General features: G+C 50.4%; 11 protein-coding genes across 11 annotated transcripts; 2 read left to right on the plus strand and 9 right to left on the minus strand.

Annotated features, from left to right (window-relative positions):
- Positions 1–478: 478 nt before the first annotated feature.
- On the minus strand, positions 479–1,765 carry ASPGLDRAFT_45472 (uncharacterized protein). Its single transcript, XM_022546254.1, has 3 exons — positions 1,738–1,765; positions 990–1,685; positions 479–924 (listed from the first exon to the last, which is right to left on the minus strand). Exons 2-3 carry the CDS (start codon positions 1,510–1,512, stop codon positions 509–511), a joined length of 939 nt encoding a protein of 312 aa, XP_022402199.1. The 5' UTR covers positions 1,513–1,685; positions 1,738–1,765; the 3' UTR covers positions 479–508.
- A 262-nt stretch (positions 1,766–2,027) lies between these two features.
- ASPGLDRAFT_123932 (uncharacterized protein) lies at positions 2,028–2,581 on the plus strand (the record flags this gene model as incomplete). The annotated part of the gene is made up of 2 exons (XM_022540443.1): positions 2,028–2,126; positions 2,180–2,581. 2 exons carry the CDS (start codon positions 2,028–2,030, stop codon positions 2,579–2,581), a joined length of 501 nt encoding a protein of 166 aa, XP_022402200.1.
- A 701-nt stretch (positions 2,582–3,282) lies between these two features.
- ASPGLDRAFT_24527 (uncharacterized protein) lies at positions 3,283–4,830 on the minus strand (the record flags this gene model as incomplete). The annotated part of the gene is made up of 1 exon (XM_022543397.1): positions 3,283–4,830. The coding sequence occupies one exon, from the start codon at positions 4,828–4,830 to the stop codon at positions 3,283–3,285; it is 1,548 nt and encodes a 515-aa protein (XP_022402201.1).
- A 2,059-nt stretch (positions 4,831–6,889) lies between these two features.
- Positions 6,890–8,588, minus strand: eb1 (microtubule-binding protein BIM1). The gene is made up of 5 exons (XM_022546255.1): positions 8,394–8,588; positions 8,245–8,316; positions 8,034–8,068; positions 7,884–7,961; positions 6,890–7,815 (listed from the first exon to the last, which is right to left on the minus strand). Exons 1-5 carry the CDS (start codon positions 8,405–8,407, stop codon positions 7,319–7,321), a joined length of 696 nt encoding a protein of 231 aa, XP_022402202.1. The 5' UTR covers positions 8,408–8,588; the 3' UTR covers positions 6,890–7,318.
- Positions 8,589–9,029: 441 nt separating this feature from the next.
- On the minus strand, positions 9,030–11,185 carry ASPGLDRAFT_65497 (F-box/WD repeat-containing protein; the record flags this gene model as incomplete). Its single annotated transcript, XM_022548901.1, has 2 exons — positions 9,030–10,002; positions 10,107–11,185. 2 exons carry the CDS (start codon positions 11,183–11,185, stop codon positions 9,030–9,032), a joined length of 2,052 nt encoding a protein of 683 aa, XP_022402203.1.
- Positions 11,186–11,287: 102 nt separating this feature from the next.
- ASPGLDRAFT_1356792 (uncharacterized protein) lies at positions 11,288–11,784 on the minus strand. Its single transcript, XM_022541398.1, has one exon. It carries the CDS (start codon positions 11,675–11,677, stop codon positions 11,390–11,392), a length of 288 nt encoding a protein of 95 aa, XP_022402204.1. The 5' UTR covers positions 11,678–11,784; the 3' UTR covers positions 11,288–11,389.
- Positions 11,785–12,480: 696 nt separating this feature from the next.
- On the plus strand, positions 12,481–13,417 carry ASPGLDRAFT_1358152 (ankyrin repeat domain-containing protein). The gene has a single exon (XM_022541407.1). It carries the CDS (start codon positions 12,568–12,570, stop codon positions 13,330–13,332), a length of 765 nt encoding a protein of 254 aa, XP_022402205.1. The 5' UTR covers positions 12,481–12,567; the 3' UTR covers positions 13,333–13,417.
- Positions 13,046–14,581, minus strand: ASPGLDRAFT_45476 (dihydrodipicolinate synthase family protein). The gene has a single exon (XM_022546256.1). It carries the CDS (start codon positions 14,430–14,432, stop codon positions 13,428–13,430), a length of 1,005 nt encoding a protein of 334 aa, XP_022402206.1. The 5' UTR covers positions 14,433–14,581; the 3' UTR covers positions 13,046–13,427.
- Positions 14,582–14,689: 108 nt separating this feature from the next.
- ASPGLDRAFT_45477 (Gfo/Idh/MocA family protein) lies at positions 14,690–16,713 on the minus strand. Its single transcript, XM_022546257.1, has one exon. The coding sequence runs from the start codon at positions 16,477–16,479 to the stop codon at positions 14,875–14,877; it is 1,605 nt and encodes a 534-aa protein (XP_022402207.1). The 5' UTR covers positions 16,480–16,713; the 3' UTR covers positions 14,690–14,874.
- A 126-nt stretch (positions 16,714–16,839) lies between these two features.
- Positions 16,840–19,008, minus strand: pgmA (phosphoglucomutase PGM2). The gene is made up of 3 exons (XM_022541896.1): positions 18,735–19,008; positions 18,361–18,662; positions 16,840–18,294 (listed from the first exon to the last, which is right to left on the minus strand). The coding sequence occupies exons 1-3, from the start codon at positions 18,785–18,787 to the stop codon at positions 16,985–16,987; spliced, it is 1,665 nt and encodes a 554-aa protein (XP_022402208.1). The 5' UTR covers positions 18,788–19,008; the 3' UTR covers positions 16,840–16,984.
- A 279-nt stretch (positions 19,009–19,287) lies between these two features.
- Positions 19,288–20,402, minus strand: ASPGLDRAFT_45482 (oligoribonuclease). The gene is made up of 2 exons (XM_022546258.1): positions 20,117–20,402; positions 19,288–20,035 (listed from the first exon to the last, which is right to left on the minus strand). The coding sequence occupies exons 1-2, from the start codon at positions 20,162–20,164 to the stop codon at positions 19,517–19,519; spliced, it is 567 nt and encodes a 188-aa protein (XP_022402209.1). The 5' UTR covers positions 20,165–20,402; the 3' UTR covers positions 19,288–19,516.
- Between the last annotated feature and the right edge of the window lie 71 nt (positions 20,403–20,473).

A 20,473-nucleotide genomic window follows, 5' to 3' on the forward strand; every position in this document is an offset into this window, starting at 1 on the left:
CAGCTTTCACCAGCCTAAAGAAAACTTCATATTCATTGTTTGATTTCATGATTATAAGCACCAACAAAAATTCCTCGGAATCCTTGATGAACGATGTCAGTCACATAGCTAGATTCGCAAAATCAACAATCATTAATCGCCTTACAACATAGCCCCGAAGATAAGGTTGACGAATGACACTAACATGCTGAAGTAAGGAAGAAGGCTAAACTCGTGTTTTTCATTTCGCTTTTATTTACATAGCGAAGTCGTGGTGTACGAGTCCTGATTGACGGGCTGGTGGAATACCTGTTGTGCTATCCCCAGACCATGACTTGAAGAATCAATAAATCAATCATGGCCTCTGCTTTACTTTTGATGCTTGAGCACTATGTTCTAGGAACTAAAAATGGCAGTAGTACCGATCTCATCATTCTCATTCGATCAATGAGAAAAGAGTTTGTAACCTGAAAGTATAACATGTTTCCTGGCAAGGTGATCCAAGGCGCTATTTGACACATAGGAAAGCCTAACAACCCTCATACTCCACCATCTTCTCAAATGCCACCCCCGCCATCTCCCGATACTTCCCCTGAAACCTCTCATCCCCAGCAACAAACTCAAACTGCTTCTTCCACTCTCTCCATCTCTCCATACTCCACATCTCCCGCGGACTCAAACCAGGAACCTTTTCTCCAACCTTCTTGCACTGTTCATAGACATACCGCCCCTCATCCGGGTATATAATCCACTGCGCTGCGCCGATGAGGTAGTTTCCGATTTTGTTCGGTCCGTCGAGGGGGCGTTTCTTGAGGTCTGGGTATTCGCGGCTCCAGGGGAGGAGGTGTTCTAAGGAGCAGAGGAAGTCGCAGTTGATTAGGTTGAGGGTTGTTAGGCGGGCGATGCTGCTTTGCCAGTTGCGCCAGCGGAGGGGGGGTTGGCACGCTAGTATTCATTATTCAGTGAGCAGAGATTCATGTAATTGAAAGGTTAAGAAAGACATGACATACCTGATTCCTCAACACGGAAAATCTCCGCTAACCACCCAAAGCTCTCAAACGCCCACAACGTATTCGTATGGTAAGGCTCATCCGAACCCTCCTCCGGCGGAACACCATCCGGCACCTCCCGCCTCGGCAAGTCCCTCAGCACTACCAGAAAATCAATAATCCGCTCCTGACCCGGATGGTACGGCGGGCAAGCAGAGCACAATCGCGCAATCCACTGGATAAGCTCTTCAAGATTCCCGCTTGGATTCGGTGCGATCGCGCGCGTGCTCGGAATGCCCTGCTCCTCTTCTTCGGGGGTGAGGTTTCGAGGGTCGGGGCGTTTTAGCAATTCTTGGAGTTTTCGGTAGGCCTTTTGCACGACGGCCGTGTTGAATTCGATAGCTGCGTCGTGGGGGGTTACATCGCCGTTAACCAAGGCTTCGAGTCGTTTCTTGCCATGGATTACTTCTTCGGTGTCCCAGTGTTCGATCAGTTTGAAGGGGAGGGGCTTTTGCTCGAATTCTTCGGAGTATTCGGGATTCATTGTTTGCAATTGTGACTTTGGAATAGATGTGCAAAGGATGATGGGGAGATGTTCTGGTACGGCGGACTAGTAGCCATATTTACAATGCCTTGGCCGCCACTGATCGTCGCTTATCAGCCTTGTCCGTCTTCGGCCTGTCGATCACTACAAGGCTCTTTCTCCATCTACTTACTGTATGTAGGGCATATTCAGACCTAGACACTGCAACGAACTAATTAAACCAAGGCATACAGCAATGAAAATCAACTGGCAGCCCCCAATTCCTTCAACCAGAGGCATATCCCAAAACAGCCTTACAGAATGGCTATATCAAGCAGCTTCTGTCCCTCAGAAGGACAATACAACAACAGCGATCAATCATTAATCAATCCAGTCAATCAAGCGATCAGTCAGTCAATCCAATTGATCAAGCAAACTTTCTATCTTGATCAATTCAAAAGTCATCATCTCATTTCACCGATTCCTTCTCTTCGTCTTTGAACCACATCCCGTGAATATACAACCAAACCACCAAAATGCGTCTCATCCAAGCCTTCCTCTACCTCGCCCTCCTCGTCGCAGCTCCCATCTTCGCAGCTCCAGCAAAAGGCAAACCAGCCGTCAACACCGCCCCTGTAAGTTATACCCTTCTCCCCCCTTCTTCAGCAGTGACTAGAAACACCCAAAGTTAACGCATAACCAGACAACCGTAACCTGCAAGCCCACCAAAAACCTCTCCACCACAAAAACCTTCAAAGTAAACATCGCGCGCGCCAAAGAGCAAATGCAAAAAGCCGGCCTCAACACCGGTACATCCGGCGACCCGCACGTCTACGGGAACGTGGACAAGTTGCACTGGGGCGTGGGCGCGTGCGACAAGCCCTCTGCGCATCTGCTCGAGTATCCTATTTACTGGGACGGGGAGAAGGTGGAGTGGAAGAAGAATGAGTATACGCTGATGCAGGGGAAGACGCCGATAAGGGTTGTTTATGCGAATGCGAATGGGGTGCCTGTTTATTGTGGGGTTATGACGCATTCGAAGGTGACGGATGAGCATAAGGGGGAGGAGTTTTTTGTTAAGTGTGAGTGATTGGTTGTTTGTGTATTTGTCTGTGTATAAGTGTTGAGGCGTTTCTGAGTATTTGCATTATGGGAGTTTGGAGTTTTTGGGGTCTAGAACAAGACATCGTTTTATATGGGAATTGAATAATCAGTCGGAATCCTCGCAAGGGCTTATGATCACTCAATTAGTAGTCCTCCTCCAATAATGGCCTGGTTTCTTCAGGCAGGCCATATAATTACACTGTACACGGCTATCGTCTGTATTCTCATTGACAGGCAAGAAGAAATCCCAAACTCCAAAATGCAATCATCAATATACGAGAAGTAAAAAGAAACAGGTAAAGAAATAAATAAGGACAGTAGAATATCTGTACATAAATAAAGGAATCAGGGTATCCATAAGAAAAGAAAAGAAGTACAAGAATCGCAATGTATAGACATTACACATAGTAAGCGACGGCCGGACGCTCGCCAGGGATCTATAAGTGATTCCCCGCGAGCACAGTCGGATAGATCACTATTGATCCTCCAGAGACTGTCCCGGGAACGGCAACCGATGTCAGCACCGGCGCAACAGCACATGGGCATAACCAAGTGCTTCTCCGGGAGGGACAGTCGGGGCGCAGGGATAGCCTACCCTGCTCCAGTAGAGATGGGTATCTCTAGAATTCAGCACTAAGGCTGGTACAGAACAAGTATTGCTAAAATCAATGGCCCAGCAAACTAATATCACAAACTTTCTGTAAACCGACTCCCACGACTCCCGTCGAAGCTTGGATGGCTTCGACCTAACATATCAGGTCGTTGCGGAATAGGTGATAGCGAACTATGTGATTGGCGGGGTATATTTATCGGGGCACTGACAGACGACATGCTGGCGGTACTTGTAACGGGTGTCCGGGCTGGTGATGCACGCATATACATAACTGAATCGTTCTCTTCGGCTTCCCGAGTGTAGCTCACATCCAACGGCATGCCGAATGGTGTCGATGGCGGAGGCTGTGTTGAAGGTGATCGTGGATTCACCGGCGACCCAGGAGCTGCCGACGTCATGCTCGGTTCCGATAGCGTTGGTGACCCGGTGTCGTATCCGCCTCCAAAACCGTCGCCGCCATGCGTTAGCACGGATGGGATCTTTCTGCCAGAGATCTTCTGGAACCCCCGCTCGCTACCATTAGATACGAGTGTACTGTCGGTATTCGTGGTCATGGTGGACTGTCTCCATCGTTTCATAAATGCCGGCGCAAAGTACGTTGCCGTCAAGAGCGAATCAGGACGCGACGCCATTCCAGCAGATCCACCACCACCAGCCATATTCCCTCCAGCCCCGGCTCCTGCTCTTTCTGTCGACGGGAGAGCCTGCTGAGATTTGCGCATGCTTGCTCTGCGCTTCAAGAAGAAGAGAGCAAGGACCACCAGCATCACCGCACCAGCCACACTACCAACTACACCACCCACGATCTTTCCCGTCGTAACAGGACCAGGCGCACCAGAGGAGTTTTGATTCGGGTCGGTATCGGTCGATGTAGGGTTTTGCCCGCTGCCTGTCTGTGTAGACCCTCCTCCACCTCCGTAACCACCGCCAACCCAGCCACTGTAACTGGATGAATCGGAACTGGTGGTACTGGACGATGTCGATGTTGAAGAGCTGAATGATGAGGAAAAGGACGAGCTGGTGGACAAAGTGGAAGAGGTGGTTTTCGTGCTCGACCTAGTAACAAGACTCGCACTCGTGGTTGAGGATAAAGAACTGGAAAGGTCTGATGCCGAAGGACTGGAGGTAGGAGTTAAAGAAGTCGATGACGGGGTAGGCTGTGACGAATTGATCAACGGACGGGAGGTCATAGCGGAGGAGTAAGTCGATGACGCAGCGGAGGCTATCGACTGCGAGCTACCGGTTAAACTGGGCGTATCTGCCGTGGGAGATGTGTATCCCGGAAACGCAGTAACGGATCCATCGAACCATGCATGAGACGAGGCGAATGTCACCTCTGCTGACTGCGTGGAAGTATAAGATTCATCATCGATCACATTCACCACTGTAGCCCACACTTTTGCCAAATCCTCAGAGCTGGCTATGTCCTGCCGCTTATCGAGTACCGGAACCACCTCATGCCCAGTGCCGTGTCTTGTATGATGATGCGATCCGCAGTCAGAGCCCGAGCCGGTAGAGACTGGGTGGTGGGCGATAACAGGAGTGCTATGAGCCGCCACGCGGCTCCGCTTCTTCATCAACCTGGTCAGTCGAGGATTCCTACCAATTCCATGATGGGCCATTCTGTTAACCGCCTCTTGGTACCAAGTATATCCGGTGCTGAATATAGCCGAAAACTCTCAACTGAATCGGCCCAATAAACAATGTCCAAGCAATTGAAAGGTAGAGTAAAGATAGTCAAAAGTGTCTGCCTGCACGACACTCAGGGAATGTCCAAACGAAGATGGAATAATGAGCGATAAACGGATATTTCCGTACTGGTCGTGATAGTGTCGGAACGAATGTAGAGCGAACGCGTAGCGTAGCGAGAGAACCACGAGATTGACGTAGATGGCTGATGTCAGAAACGAGCGACCAATTCGGTAGTATATCGAGCGAAGACAAAGAAGTCGCTTATCCACGGGCGAATCTCAATGCGAATGAACCAAGGAGCGGACGTCAACCGACACTCAACAGCCGACTAAATCGAGTAACGAATGGTTAAAAGAACGAGGGCATCGAAATCGATCAAATAAGATACTAAAAGCCAAATGACCGGATTAGCCCGCAACTCAATTATATCCCATAAAATCATAAAACCCATCAAACCTACCGTAAACGAATGAAAGAAGAGAAACCGAAAAGAACCCGCAAAAAAAAGGAAAACTGTCCTGTCTTTTTCCCTTTCCCAACTACACTAATCCATCCTGGTGACGATCACACGATATTCTCGAAGCAATTGCGAAAAGGGAAAGAATAAAAAAAAAAAAAAAAAAAAAAAAAGTAAATATCAACGGGCGTAACTGTGACGCGCAATTTGACTTGTCTCTTTCCTTTTCCGCCCTCCACTTTGTCTCCTTATGTGCAGCTCGAGGATCCACGCTGGTTCCTGGTTCCGGACCGGAGAATTAATTGGCGAGATTAGGGTACCGATGCTCGACGCTTTATTTTTGTAGATGGTCGACTGAAGAGGGATTCGTTCGTCTCGGTATAGCTCTGTCCATAAGTGAACGGATTGGATGTTCGTCGTACTCGATACTCGATATTCTTGTTGTTGTTGTTGTTGTTGTTGTTGTTGTTGTTGTGTTCCTCACTCTCCGTACGGGGGTCGTTGGCCCACTTTTTCCACACCGGGTCAGACAACGGGTCGACCTCCGAATCGAATCGAATTGAATGAAGACAGGACGAAAGAAAATCAAAAGAAGGAAAGAAAGAAGGAAAGAAAGAAGGAAAGAAAGAAGGAAAGAAGGGAGGGGGAAAGAAACGAGAGACGTGGGAGAGACAGGTAAGAGGGAGGTGAAAGAAGAGAAGAGGAGATGAGCCGCGTCGAGGAAATGGAAATCCGTTAACGGTGCTAGTCCCCGTCACTAGTCCCCATATAGTCTAGCTGCGGGCAGGTTGGATTAAAAATAAATACAGGGCAGTAATTACAGAGTCAGTAGTAATAATAAGCCAAGTCAGGTCCATGGTTCAGTCTTTCAAGGATAAGCTACCACTGAGAGGATATTTGCTTGTATATGCACATCTAATTTCACATTCAGTTTCTGTACTCCATACATAACATACAAAGACATACAATACAATACCGTAAGTGCAAGAAAGAAAAGAAATAAACAGGGTCTGGCCAATATCAGACCCGGTCGTCAGTGCGTCAAGTCGGCAACACTAGTCCCCATCCAGACTAGCTCCATACACTAGTTCCGCCATGGTGGGTCTGAATGCGAGATGCGAGTGGCTGCAGTTTAATTAATGGCACGGTATTGATTACCGCAATATTACAACGTACAGGCTGTGACAGTACTTTGTCCGATGCAATTGCAACGAGCAAGGGACCAGCCAGAACTATTGAAAACATCAAGAAAAAAGGAACCAGGTATCTGTCAGATTCAGGGGAGATCAAATCAGTTCCATGTTCAGAGGTTTGTCGCGTTGGTGGTTTGTTGTTCAGGTCTTCTCCTTTCCCCTGATAACAACTAAAACTCTAAGAGCAATTTAGTCTGTCGCAAAGAGATATGCTCGTTTAAATACTCGTATATTATGCCACTGGGTCTACAATCTACAAATATATTAATCCTATTTATATCCCGTCATGATCGGATCGCGTGGGCCGAGAAAAAGAATGGAAGATTGGAAGAATGGAAGCCCGATGGAAAATTCTTGAATTTACATCTCAAGTTGGAGAATACAACACCACAAGCCAAAACCATTCATTCACAGCAATACCAACCACCCAGTCTTCAGAATCTGTACACAAAACAATTCTCGATGCATACGTAGAAATATCAGCACGAGCGTACGCCTCACCGAATTGATTCCCCCTCGGTTTTACCCCTACCAAAACAAAACAGGGAGGCTGTGGGTTTGTAGAAGCAATACAAAATCGGTGCATTTCGCAGGAGGAGGGGTATTAAAATAAAAGGGACACACATGTCTCGCTGTCACTCATAACTTAAAAGGTCTCCAACTCATCAGCGGGCACTTCATCTTCGGCGGGAATTTCAAAACCCTCCTGCGTTAACCGGTCAGTGTCTTTTTCGAGGTCCTGGTGTTGAGTAGTACTGGGTTATCGCTTCATACCTCTGTCGAGTAGAGGATGCCCTGGATGTGCTTGACCAGGGAGTCATCGTCCTTCTCCAAGTCCGGATCGGCCTCGATAGCGCTCTGCAACAACAGCTCAATATCGCGAAGCTTAGCAAAGTAAAAGTCTCTCTCCTTCTCCAAACCTCCAATTGCTTCCTTCTGGGTCGCAACCTCCTGTTGCAAAGCGGCAGTGGCCGCACTGCTGGCTCCAGCAGCAGCAACGCGTGGGCGGACAGCAGCAGCAGCAGCAGTAGGAGTCACACCCCGACGGGCAGAGCTTTGCGAAGTCGCACCAGAACGAGAGCCGGCGGAGGCGGGAGGGGCACCAGAAGCCTTGCGACGAGCCACAGCATCATAGTCACCACCAGGGTAGTGCTGGTCCCAGTATCTCTTTGTCCACTGAAGGAACTCGAGGTTGTCTTGCATACGGCATTTCGAGAGTTGCTGGACGGGAATCGGCTTGTCGACTTGGTGCTTTCCGAAAACATCTAAAGTCGCACAGTTTAGATCCATGTGTTTTAAAGAAAGCAAACCGACAGATCAGACGACAACGTACTTTGAAGAATCTTGAAGTTCTGCAGGTAGGCGTATTCAGAGTTGACATTGAACTTAACACGCGACATGGGAACGTCCACTATAAGATGCCAACCCGTCAGTAAGCCGTTGAAGCATTAGACTACACCCACACGAGATCAGATCCACTCACTGAATATCGAGTCAAAGATCTGACATAGCGCAGCACTGTTGAAAGCCACCAAGTCAGTCCCTTGTCACCTCCAGACGACCCCCAGAAAATATTCTCATCACACTCCGCCTCACAGCCATGCTCAAATGTAAATTCCAACAGTGTTTCGCCATCCAGGACAAACGCGTATGTTCAGAAAGGGGGGGGAGAAGAAGCGCTTTTTTATCCGTACCCAGTTCCGCATTGCTCGATCTTGGTAATGTTCAGCTGCAACAAGCTGTTGATCCATCCAAGCAGTTCTTGTCTGCAATTGAAAGACCTCACAGTCAGTAAAGAAGCACAAGAGCAATTATCTCCATGTTTTCCTGGGTCAAATCTCACCTGGATTCACCCATCTTGTCGGTGGTATTTGTGGTGGTGGTGGGGTAAAAGCGGTGTCTAATCCAATCTTCACGGATACAAGAGTTCGCGGAGGAGAGAGAAAAGTAGTCGGATAGAGCGGGATGAAAAGAAAAGAATCGGCAGCAGTCAGTGAAACCCAGAAGGATTTGTTGACGGTTTTGCGACAGGGAGGAAAGATCGCAGTTGAGGATTGTTTTGCTGCGTCGCCAAAACCCACGGGTCGCCCAGGCGCTAAGTCCGACCCAGCCAATCAGAGGACTCGGTGCCTCTTGTCTGCCAGCCTGGCTGATGCCTTGAGGCCTGAGGTATTTATGCAAAATCGGGTAGAAATCGATAGATCGGCATACATAATAACAACGGTCTCCATCAGTTGCTTTTAGATACTGTACAGAGTCTAATCAGTAAACTCAAGAAGAATAAGCAATAAAATATACACAAATCTATCAATCGCTCGCCCTATATACCCAAAATGTATCGTCGCTCTAAAAAAACAAGATAAAAGGCCAAACCCCCTAAAGCGTGACTCCAAACCAGCAAGCAATGATGTAAATAAAGGCAAATCGAAAAAAAGAAGAAAGAATAATGAAGAGATGCACGAGGCACACAGAAGTCAGATCACTCTTCGAGCAAGTCAATGCCATCCAATCCATACCCAAAGTCCATGATAACGGCCCGGGAATCCTGACTGGTAGCAACAACACGACGATAATCCGATTTCACGCTGAGCATCCAGCTAGTCGTCCAGCCTGGCAAGTCAATGGACAACTCACCGGACTGGATATCAAAGACCTTGACGCTCATGTCGTAGCTGCCACTCACGATACGCTGGTTCACACTGTCCAGATGCAAAGAGCGGACCAGGCCAACATGGCCCTTGAGCTCGTTGACCATCTCGCCAGAGTTGGCGTCGAATTGGTAGATCACCTGGTCATTTCCACCGGTGAGGATAGTCCGAGCATCATCGCTGAATTCAACGCACGCCAACCCCCGATCTTTGCTGGGGAACTCTTTTACGCAAAGACCAGAGGCAATGTTCCATAACTTCGCGACCCCATCGCCGCTGGCAGATACGACGAGGTCCCCTCGTAATTGTACCGCGTTCACTGGACCACGATGGCCTAGTAGCTTCTTCACGAGAGCTCCGGTATGTCGATCCCAAACACAGATCGTGGTATCCTTCGAACAGGAAACGATATAGCGATCGTCAAAGCAGACATCCAACACGCCAGCCCGGTGGCCCTCTAGGCGACGGATCGGCTTATAATCGTTCTTAATACCCCACACAATGCATGTATAATCGGACGACCCAGTGACCATGATCTCATCGTCGAACTGAAGACACAGAATGGAAGCGCTATGGTAATCCGATGGTTGTTCCATGGGGGTGACGATTCCAGCAGAGGCGGTTGACGGTGGACAGATAGTGAGAAACGGAGACTTGCCCGCTGACTGTTGGATAGGGTTGTTCACGGGGCCAATACCAGGAACGTCTCCTGGCGGAGGGCCAATGATTTTCAAACACGGCCAAGGATAGTGAGCATCCCATACGCGAATAGTGCGGTCGCGGGAACCAGTGATAATTTTGTTCCTGCATGGAGTCAGACGATCACTGCATGCAACTGCAAGAGGCGCAGGGAAGGAAAGGTGTGGGGGTGGAATGTGGAAACAGAAGAAAGATGCAGAAAAACATACTCATCAAACTGCGCACAATAAACACTGTCTTTGTGCCCATGTAAATAAATTGCGGCGGCCTTGCCCTCCTTCCACCGATGTTCTAGTGCACGTCGGACAAGGAACATTCTCTTCCAATCTTGATTTGGCAGGGTCTTCCCAAGACCAGCCGACTGTTTCTTCTTGGACGAAGTGATACTGGGCCGACGGTGTGTGTAGGCGCGACGGAAAACATGTCTCCAAACATGTCGTGAGACGGCCTGCTCATTCCAAGCACGAGAAACTAACTCCGCCTGCATGAGCGACTTCGGGTCAAGATACGACAGGACTTGCGATGTGATCTCCGAGGGCAAATGTCGCACGGGATCGAGACGTACAACCGCCAATTCCGTCTCGGAACCATCTGCGCGATCGCGCAAATCGATACCGATGCCGCTCTCCGAGTCCAGTGTGATTTTTGCATCCCGTGATTTGACAGCATCGCGCTCCACCCTTGCCGTTTCATTCTGAGCGGCGGCCGCCGCGCGGGCCGCCGAGCCTGCGCCCATGTCATTGGGGAGGATCGGTGGTTCGAGTCCATGACCGGGGATCGGGGCAGGGACAGATGCGGTCGGGGCGTAGAAAATATGCAAAGCGGAGACACTGTTGAGTGATGGTCGACGATTGATGCTGTACTTGAAAGACGAATTCCTCGGCCGGGCATCCCAGCTGCCGCTCGAGAAGTGATACGATCGACCGTCGTTGTCGATATGTGCGTCGTCAAGTTGCGATTGTAGTGTTTGTTTGGACGACTTGTTGCGGATGGTGACAGACAAACGACGGCCCAGGGCGCGCAATCCATCCACGGGGTGGCGCAGATTGGAAAAGCTTCTCGAGGGCCGACGACGTGGAACTGCCTCTGCAGATTGACTTGTATCATCCGGCACCTGGTCCTCCTCCTGGCTATGGCACTCCTCCGCAAAAGCCAGCCCGTTCCATTCCTGATGTTCCAAGCTCGGTGGCAGGGCACCGGAAGTCGTGGCCGTCCGGGGTCGGGGTCTGAACGAGGCGGAGGGGCGTCGTCGGGGAGGAGCAATTGTAGCGGCGTCTCGGGAAGTCATGTCGTCGTGATGCGATAAGAATGAAAGCAATAAGTATGCAAATGTGAATAGACCGGTTATGGACGGAATGCAAGCGATCGAGAGGTATCGGGGGGCGAGGTCGGAGGCGAGCTGATCAAACGGAGGTCGGAGAATAAATAACAATGGGACGGCGTCTTCGCTACCTTTTCTCCCTCGTTTGGTCTAGCCGGCACGTTCTGGTTCCTAGAAAGGGAGAAATAGGAGCTGTCGTTGAAGGAGCTGAGCTGAGCTGAGGCCGGTGGCTGGATAGGAGGCAAAGGACGGGACGCGACAAACCGAATGCAGAACAAGCAAGTAGTTGAAGAAGCGACTGTACAGAATATGGAAAAGAAAGAATAATAAACAAAACCAAGGAATGCTAACAAAGCAAAAGAACAACGCTAAACAACGGCTGTCAGAGCAACTTGTAGTAGTGGTTAAGGAGAGCGACAAGAGAGTCCTGAATCTGATAGATCGCGGGCGGTGGACCATCGGAAATGATCAGTGATAGACTCTCGATTCTCTCTCGCTTCGCTTTTCCTTTGCTGTAGTTGTTAGAGTATTTGCAAGAGGTATATGTACAAGTGCTCAAGTGCTCAGTCCAGAGGGGGGCGGCAAAATAGTGATCATAATTCCAAGAGGCAAAAAGCCAATTCGCCAATTCGGAACCAGATCTCTTTGCGCCCCTGGACAACCATTTCCCGGGTCAAGAAAAGTCTAAAACAGCCGTGAATAAAGACGGGAATTCAGGCTTCATAAGATCCATGGAACTGTTGGTTATGGTTGCTGGAGAACTTTCTCCTTTCTCGGGACTCCGAATACGAGGGACCTTTTCGGAGAGACTTGGACAGACCGGAGGGCAGCAGAGCAGTGAAGATGTCAATAGCAATTGACAGGATAGCAGGTTCTAGTCTATAGCAAATAATCTGCAGGCTCACTGCATAATCCCGGCTGCTCTTATCGATCAACAAATGTTTTGCAGCATCTCCACCGCTTCCGATTACCCCGTGGGGATGCATCCCGATCTATGACATGCGAACATACATCGACGAATACAAGTATTCTTTAGGGAAGTAGAAAGATCATGTTGGGATGGGTAATCAATTACTGAGAACAAGTAAACTTTTCTACTTGGAAAAGTGAATTATCTCTGCGGTAGTGCTGGAGATATATATCTAGGTGTGGGATATGGAGGATGTGTATGGAGATGTATATGTTTACGACCCTCTTTTCTCTGAACTGACTACAAATCAGCCTTATCAAACAAGATGAACTAATGCAGAACAACACAGCCACCTCCGGACAATACTTAAGGCATCCATTCCTCTTACCATAACTAACCTCTATATGTCTACCAGCATCCATAACAACTTCACATCAACATGACCCTAACCAAAGACGACCAACTCCTCCAAGCCGCCTCAACCGGCAACAACCACCACCCCACCACCCTCCTAACCACGCACACCCCCTCCCCAGCCCTCATCCAACAAATGCTCACCGAAGCAATCTACCCAAACGCCCACCTCCCCATCCTAACAACCCTCTTCACCCACTTTCCTCAAGCCCCCATTTCCGAAGAACCAATCCGCTCCTCCTGCTACCAAGGCTCAATCCCCATATCCTCTGCACTCGCTGCCCAAGACCCGCATACCTACACAGGAAGCTTCGACGACGAAAAAGGAACGCCGATGGTCCTCGCGGTGCAGAGTCGGCAGTCGTACGAGTTTCTGTCGTTTTTGTTGGCGAACGGGGCGGATCCGTATTTGCATCATGGAAGGTTTGCACCGATTTTTCCGGCGGCTGTTATTATATATCGGGGAGCTTCGGATGCGGTTGCTGCGTTGGGGGATTGGAAGGTTGATTTGAGGGGGAGGAATTTGCTAGTGAGTGCTGTTGGGCGTGGATATGGGGGGTTGGCGAGGTATTTGTTGGGGCGGGGGGTTAGGCCGGAGAATGATATAGCAGAGGATAACGAGAGTACCACGCCGGTTTTACATTTGGCGGCGAGGGATGGTGATGTTGATATGGTGAGACTTCTTTTGGAGTATGGGGTGGCGGATATCAAGGATGATAAAGGTACGACAGCAGTTGAAGTTGCTGAGGAAATGCAGTACTTGCACATTGCACAGTTGCTAAGAGCATAGAATAGGATAGGGGATAGGGTATCCATAGAAAGACACGAGAGCCATAAAATCAATATCCATTCTGTACCATAAGTAAATAACACAGATCAGACCGTCTATGCAACATCAGGCAAGCTTTTCTCCACCTCCATAGCCTCCTTAATCCCATCCTTCACAGCCTTAACATGCTCCTCACTCAACCGTCCCAACGGCCTCCGCGCAACCCCCCCATACCCATAATAACTCTGCAACGCACTCTTAGTCCCCGGGATAGCAGTCTTGGTCAACACCCACTCCGCCTGACTCAACAGCCCCTGCGCCTCCACAGCCTCAGAAATCCGACCCTGGCTCCAGAGATTGAACACATGCACACAGAGACGAGGAATCACGTTCGCTCCACCGGCAAGCGTAGCAGAACCACCAGAGACAAGAGTCTGGAGGGTGAAATCGGCCATACCACCGAAGGTCACGTAGCGGTGGTTCTCAGCGGTCTTAGTAGAACGACGCTGTCTATCCGCGACAAGCGGGGAAGAAGCAGTAATCGCATCAAGAGCATGCGAGACACGGGTTAATTTACCCGTATTCGCACAAGTAAACTTCGTCCCGACAACATTAGGGTGCTGCGAGATCCGGATAACAAGATCCGAATCCATATCAACTCCCGCAACAGCACCGGGGTAATTATACAAAATAACCGGCACCGGCGAACCATCCGCAACAGCCGTGAAAAATTCATACAGCGCCTGGTCACCCCCCGTCGCAGCCTTGTAGTAACTAGGCGGGAGGATCAGGACATACTCAGCGCCTGCTTCTGCGGATTCTTTGCAGAGTTCGATGGTACCACGGACGCTTTGTTCAGTGGCTCCTGCGATGACGGGGACATTTTGGAAGCCGGCGTCGATGAGCGTGGAGCGGGTTTCGTGGATGACGGTTTTGCGCTCTGCGCGGGTGAGGTGCACGGCTTCGCCGTTGGAGCCCTGGACTACTATACCGGCGAGGCCGGCTTTGGCGAGGCGGATGGCGTGTTGGCGGATGGTTGGGATGTCGAGGTCTTCAGTGTCGGGGTGGAAGAAGGTTGGGGTTGGTGCGTAGGCACCTGGGCGGAGGGGGGTGGGAGACATGATGTTCTGTTTGTGTCTGAAGTCTTCTTACTGATTGAGGTGCTTGTAAATAGATGAGAAAGTTGTAGTGACAGATAACTGGCGCTACTTATATACCCGTCCAGAGCTGTCATATACCGATCCAGGTCGGAGGTTCTCCGGCTTGCCGGTTGTTAGCCGGCATTGCATTTCCGTAGGTACATGCGAGCAATATTATGCTCTCTCTTGAACTTGTAGGTGCTTGGCATATCGTACTGTCACATGTCAAAATCACTTGTCTTGGTTCGAATATCTACTTCCGAGTTTGTATGTGAGGCATATTGTCATCTGTTTAGGGTTTTGCTCTCCGTCAATGAATATGATTAGTGCGCTATATCATAGAAATGATGATTAGTAGAAGACATTCTCATCAAATTCATCGCATCATTAAATCTCGCATGGTCGTTATCCAGATTGCACAGGCTCAAACAGAAGCAAGTTTCTTCCCCCACCACTCCTTCCACCTCACAACCCTCTCCTCCCTCCTCGCCTCCTCAGCCGCAAAAACAACCGCATGACTCCTAACTGCCTCTTCAAGCGTACACCCAACAAACCTCGCCTGCGCCTCCCCAACATCCCATCCCTGATTAACCACTGCATCAACAGCCTGCACAAAACTCCTCGCAAGCCCATAGTCCCCGCCCCCATGTGCCTTTTCCTCCTCTGGCGGTTGACGGGGAACTTCGATTATGGACTCGGACTGGATTGCAAAGTCGTAGATGGTGATTGTGCGGCTGTTGTAGGAAATTTCACCGTTGGTGCCGTAGACGCGGCCGCGGCGTTGGCATTGTTTTTCGGTGGGGGCGATCATGTGGAAGAGTGCTGTTTTGGCGTTCATTGGAGTGGCTGATGATGAAGAGGGTTCGTCATCCCAGCCGATGGTGACAACTTGGTCATCACAGACGTTGTTGTCGGATTCGTAGACGCAGCGGCCGTACCATGTTTTCGAGGCGATCTTGTCATCGCTGTCTGTGTCTTTGTTGTAGTCTTGTTGTAATCGGGACAGGAGAGCTTTGTCTGCTGCATCTGACCCGGAGGTACGGTAGGTATCTTCAATGTCTGGACAGACGATGTTCACCGGCCAGTCGATATCGCCGCGGGAGAGATGCATGCCACGGTAGATCTTGAGGGCGCTGTAGTTGCATTCACGCTCTGCCGGACAGGAAAGACAGTTCGTCGCAGCGCCAGCCTTCCGTGGTTTGCGACGGGGGTTGAACTGCGTCAATTTACCAGTGGACGTGATCGTGCGAGGATGGTGATATACCGACTTCGACGCAGAAGCAGGTGTCTCAGGCGGCGAACAAAGCAACCAAAGAATAAAATCAATATCATGACACGACTTGGTCAACAACGACCCGTCCCCATTAGCAGTCTCCCGTCGCCAATTCCCGCGGACATAACTATGCGAGAAGTGCCACCACCCAACAGGCTCACAGTGTTCAAGAGAGACAATATCCCCAATCACCCGATCGACGAGAAGCAGTTTGCGGAGGAGGATATTATGCGGACTGTAGCGTAGAACATGGCCGATAGAGAAGATGGTGTTTCTATCACCACCATCTGTAGTAGGTTTGAGCGAGTGGTAGACAGATAGACAATCTTGAAGTGACAGCGCCAACGGCTTCTCGCAGAGGATATGCAGATCTTTGAATTGCGAAACGGCATGGAGGATCTCAATGTGCTGATCATCCAGAGTGCAGATGAAGACCCCGTCGACCCCCTCAGCTGTATTACTGCCGTTGCGCCTCTTCACCTCCCACTTCACCCACCCCCTCCAATCCTCGAATTCTTGTCCATCCTGCGGTTTCCCATCACCCCAGATAAAGTTGCGGCCGAATTCCCGTCGTTTGAAAGGGTGCAGTTCGGCGACGGCGTGGATGTGGCCGGTTGTTGCAGTTGTGACGGCCTGGCCGTAGGCGGTTCCGCGTGAGCCAGCCCCGAGGACGATAAATCGGACGGGTCTTGGTGATGGTGATATTGTGCTTGTGGATGGGGAGTGGTGACTTATGGGGGGTTGTGGTTCTTTCATTGTAGCAATGCGGGGGATGGGATAAGAGTGTCTGTGAAGAGAATGGCTTGATGATACAAAACGGGGGTATCAAGGAGTTGAAAGATCCTCGGAAGAAATGGCAGAGAGACGCTATTCATCTCCACAGAGCTTGTGTCCAGGTCATGGAGCTGTCAGTGCAACCAACCTGGGGAAGATGAAGAATGCCCCTCCCGTGATTGGTTGAGCCAATAACACAGATGGGGCTTCAAGATGGCACCAAAAGGGAAAGGTTTCTATCAACCATGGATGTTTCTATTTCGAATCCACTGGTCTGAAGAGCCTGTCGGACATAGTGCGAAATTATGCAATCCACAAAAGATACTGGCAATGGTACAGAAACGGTAGAGGAGCTTCAACTCTATTAATATTTAACATTTCTACAGATTATAATGTGCTTGTGATAAAGTTGAATGCTTATGAAACAACGGGCTGAAATCTCACGTAACCTCGTAACGATCAATGGACACGCATCAGCTTTAACCGCTTAGGTCTTGACATCAGGCTCCTCGCGGCCAATGTACTCCTTGAACTTGAGGAGACCCATGGCCAGAGCCACGTTGTCCTTCAGGTACTCCTGGGTAGGAGTGGCCACCTTGCTCCGGTCCTCCTCGTACTTCTCAATGTACAGACGGATGGTGGCTCCGCTGCTGCCAGTACCCGACAGACGGGTGACGATACGGCTGCCGTCGTCGAACTTGACGTACAGACCCTGGTTCTTGCTCACGCTGCCGTCCAGGTCAGTGTAGGCGAAGTTACCGGCATCGGTAACCTTGCGGCCAGAGACGGTGGAGCCTACGAACGAGTCCTGGCCGGCAAAGTCCGAAAGAGTGGCAATGACCTTGTTGGCCCCCTCACTGTCGACACCCTCGTAGTCGTACCGGGTGAAGTAGGTACGGCCATAGGTCTGCCAGAACTCGTTCTGAATCGAGGCGATGCTGGGAGTCTGGCCAGGGTTGCTCTTGGCAACGCCAGCGATGATGTTCAACCAGGCCACGATAGCCCACACACCATCCTTCTCACGGATGTGGTTGCTGCCGGTACCGAAACTCTCCTCACCGCAGATGGACATCTTCTTGTTGTCAAACAAGTTGCAGAAGAACTTCCAGCCGGTGGGGACCTCGTAGCTCTGGAGACCTTGGGCCTTGGCGACCAGGTCAACGGCACCCGAGGTGGGCATGGAGCGTGCAAGACCGTAGACGCCCTGCTTCTGGAACCAGGGAATGAGCTTGGCGTGGTGGGAAATGATAGCCAAGCTGTCACCGGGCGAGACGAAAGTGTTGGCACCGTAGATCATGTTACGGTCACCATCACCGTCACTGGCAGCACCAAAGTGGACGCTGTTCTTGTCGACAGCCTCCACAAGTTCGTGGGCGTAAACCAGGTTGGGGTCAGGGTGACCACCGCCAAAGTCCGACTTTGGCACGCAGTTCATGGTGCTGCTGCTCGGAAGTCCGAGCTCCTTGACGAAGATGTCGGTACCGTAGGGACCGGTCACACCGTGCATACCGTCGAAGAGGATCTTGAAGTCCTTGTGGCTGCTCAAGAACTCCTTAATCAGGTCGAAGTCGAAAATCTCCTTCAGCATAGTCACGTAGTCGGCGGTCGAGTGAACAATCTCAACCTCCAGAGGGCCATAGGTCTTGGTGCCGATGGCAGAGATATCAATGTTAGGGATGTCGGTAATGTTGTAAGAGGTCAAGGACTTGGAGGTCTCGTAGATCTTGTTGGTGACTGTCTCGGGTGCAGGTGCGCCATTGGCAAGGTTGTACTTGATACCAAAGTCGTTGTCGGGACCTAAGAACGAGAGCTATCAGTGATTTGTCTTCCCAAGCTGTCTAGATATAGCTCTCAACAACTCACCACCAGGGTTGTGACTGGCAGTCAACAGAATACCACCGGTAGCCTTCCGGACACGGATCAAGTTACTGGCAGCCGGGGTACTGAGGATGCCGTTCTGGCCGACGAGCAGCTTCTTGACACCGTAAGCGGCACCAATCTTTGCGATCTTCTGAATAACCTCGGGGTTGTAGTAACGGCCATCACCGGCGATAACGAGGGTGGCATCTTGAGCACCTTCGGGGATCGACAGGATGATGCTGGCCACGAAGGCTTCGGAGTAGTTGGCCTGTTGGAAGACCTTGACCTTCTTACGAAGACCGGAGCTGTAGAGAGAGAATCACAGGTTAGATGCGATGGAAATGAGGACGTATGTATTCGGAGCGCTGCAGACTTACGTTCCCGGCTTCTGGTCCTGGAAGGGCTGGATGGAAACGGTCTGGACCGACATAATGGCTTTGTTGACACTTGTGGAGATGGTACAGGGGAAGAGAAGGAAATAAAGTGTCGGCCACTGATTGTCACCGACAATTGATGTCAAACAACGAGAATAGAGAGAAAAAGAAGACAAGAAAACAGAAAGAAAGAGAAGAAGAATGGGAGATGAAAAAGAAGACAACTACGCTGTCGATTAGGCGGTGGGGATGGAATGGGAAGGAGGGGCAAGCGCGTCATAATTATTTGATGGCTCTATGGCCACGGCCGTCGTTGAGCTTCCGTTTCAATACGACTTATTACTGTGCTATAAAACATACCCAATTACACCCGTTTGCTTTCAGGGAATGTGTAGCCAAGCAGACACTGCAGTTCGACGCCGAGTGCTAGTATTTTCGCTCCAGAGGCTGCCCCGCGATCATCAATGCGACCACCATGACAACAAATCAAAGTCATTCCTATACAAAACCGCACAGGTTCAGTATTGCTACTTTCATGTACCTGTTGCAGACCACCCAATGCGATTGTGTTTGAGTTCCCGTCGTGATGGTTGAAAGCTTGGGCGGGAGCTCTGGCTGGACCGAAATAGTCTGCAAATAGCCCGGTGGATAAGGTTTCCGATATTGCACAAAAAACCGAGACAGCAGAGCAACACAAAAACCGTTGGGAAGATTGCTCAACATCCTCTTAGTATGTAGCGAAAGGGTACGTACGAGGTTGCTGGGCAGGCGTGGACACAACATAATCACACCCCAAACAATCGCTCCCTGTAGAACTTCATCTCCTCAATACTCTCCAGTATATCATCCTTGGCCAAATGCACCTCCCTCTTAGGAGGCACCGCCTGCAACAACTCCTCGCTTCCCCACCGCCTAGCAGCCTCCTTGATCGCACTCACGTCTAGAATCCGATAATGCAACCACTCCAACACCGACGCATACGGGCCCCGTGCCAGAAACGCCTTATCCGCATGCACGCTATTGCCCGCCAGCACCGCCGTTCGCGGCTCCGGGACAAACTTCCGTATGTATGCGAGGAGGTCGGCGGCGGCCATGTCGGCGGTTGTTGTTGATGCGAGCACGGCAGCGGTCAGGCCGGTGCGGCCGTGGGTGTCGACGCACCATTGGGACATGGTGTCAAGGGTGGATTTGGGGTGGTGGATGACGGCTTCGAAGCCGGTGGGTTCGAGGATGCGGAGTTGGTGGTCTGTGATGAAGCAGCAAATTTGGAGGATGCTGTCGGTGTCGGAGTTAAGGCCAGTCATCTGTAGTGTGTGAATCCCGTGGTATAATTAGCGATTCTGTATCGATCGAGGGGCATGGGGAGGATGCAGCTGTATTCCAACCTCGCAGTCGATCCACACCAAGGGATCTGTAGAGCGTGCTAGTGTCATGTTGGCAATTGTTCGACAGAAATATGGTTTCCCAACAGTCTATTGCGCGATTCAGTGAGCTGGGTATAAAAGAGAGTTGAAAGAATTGAGAATCGCAAACCTGGCGGAGAAGGCCGATGTGCGCGAACCGAGGCGAGGACGCGATGCGGTAGAACCGACGTAGCATCCCCTCCGAAGGCACTCTCCAAACAGTTGAAAGAACAGAGAATTCTAACAAAATTCGACTTCACATCGGCACAGTTTGTTTTACCGTGAGTAGAAGTACGTAGGTGGAATTAACAGTCATCGCTGCGGAGAAATCATAGATGC

The sequence above is a fragment of the Aspergillus glaucus genome, assembly GCF_001890805.1.
Source record: "Aspergillus glaucus CBS 516.65 unplaced genomic scaffold ASPGLscaffold_7, whole genome shotgun sequence".
In the NCBI taxonomy this organism is placed as follows: domain Eukaryota; kingdom Fungi; phylum Ascomycota; class Eurotiomycetes; order Eurotiales; family Aspergillaceae; genus Aspergillus; species Aspergillus glaucus.

Excerpts from the sequence above, each read along its gene's own strand:
- ASPGLDRAFT_45472 (XM_022546254.1), bottom strand. The coding sequence starts at position 1,512 with ATGAATCCCGAATACTCCGAAGAATTCGAGCAAAAGCCCCTCCCCTTC. Across the intron at positions 925-989 it reads TTTCCGTGTTGAGGAATCAG|CGTGCCAACCCCCCCTCCGC; the intron begins GTATGTCATGTC and ends AATGAATACTAG.
- eb1 (XM_022546255.1), bottom strand. Across the intron at positions 7,962-8,033 it reads GATCTTTGACTCGATATTCA|TGGACGTTCCCATGTCGCGT; the intron begins GTGAGTGGATCT and ends GGCATCTTATAG. Across the intron at positions 7,816-7,883 it reads GAACTTCAAGATTCTTCAAA|ATGTTTTCGGAAAGCACCAA; the intron begins GTACGTTGTCGT and ends GTGCGACTTTAG.
- ASPGLDRAFT_1356792 (XM_022541398.1), bottom strand. The coding sequence starts at position 11,677 with ATGGTCCACCGCCCGCGATCTATCAGATTCAGGACTCTCTTGTCGCTC.
- ASPGLDRAFT_1358152 (XM_022541407.1), top strand. The coding sequence starts at position 12,568 with ATGACCCTAACCAAAGACGACCAACTCCTCCAAGCCGCCTCAACCGGC.
- ASPGLDRAFT_45476 (XM_022546256.1), bottom strand. The coding sequence starts at position 14,432 with ATGTCTCCCACCCCCCTCCGCCCAGGTGCCTACGCACCAACCCCAACC.
- ASPGLDRAFT_45477 (XM_022546257.1), bottom strand. The coding sequence starts at position 16,479 with ATGAAAGAACCACAACCCCCCATAAGTCACCACTCCCCATCCACAAGC.
- pgmA (XM_022541896.1), bottom strand. The coding sequence starts at position 18,787 with ATGTCGGTCCAGACCGTTTCCATCCAGCCCTTCCAGGACCAGAAGCCG. Across the intron at positions 18,663-18,734 it reads CAGGACCAGAAGCCGGGAAC|CTCCGGTCTTCGTAAGAAGG; the intron begins GTAAGTCTGCAG and ends CTCTCTCTACAG. Across the intron at positions 18,295-18,360 it reads TGCCAGTCACAACCCTGGTG|GTCCCGACAACGACTTTGGT; the intron begins GTGAGTTGTTGA and ends TCTCGTTCTTAG.
- ASPGLDRAFT_45482 (XM_022546258.1), bottom strand. The coding sequence starts at position 20,164 with ATGACACTAGCACGCTCTACAGATCCCTTGGTGTGGATCGACTGCGAG. Across the intron at positions 20,036-20,116 it reads TGGTGTGGATCGACTGCGAG|ATGACTGGCCTTAACTCCGA; the intron begins GTTGGAATACAG and ends CACACACTACAG.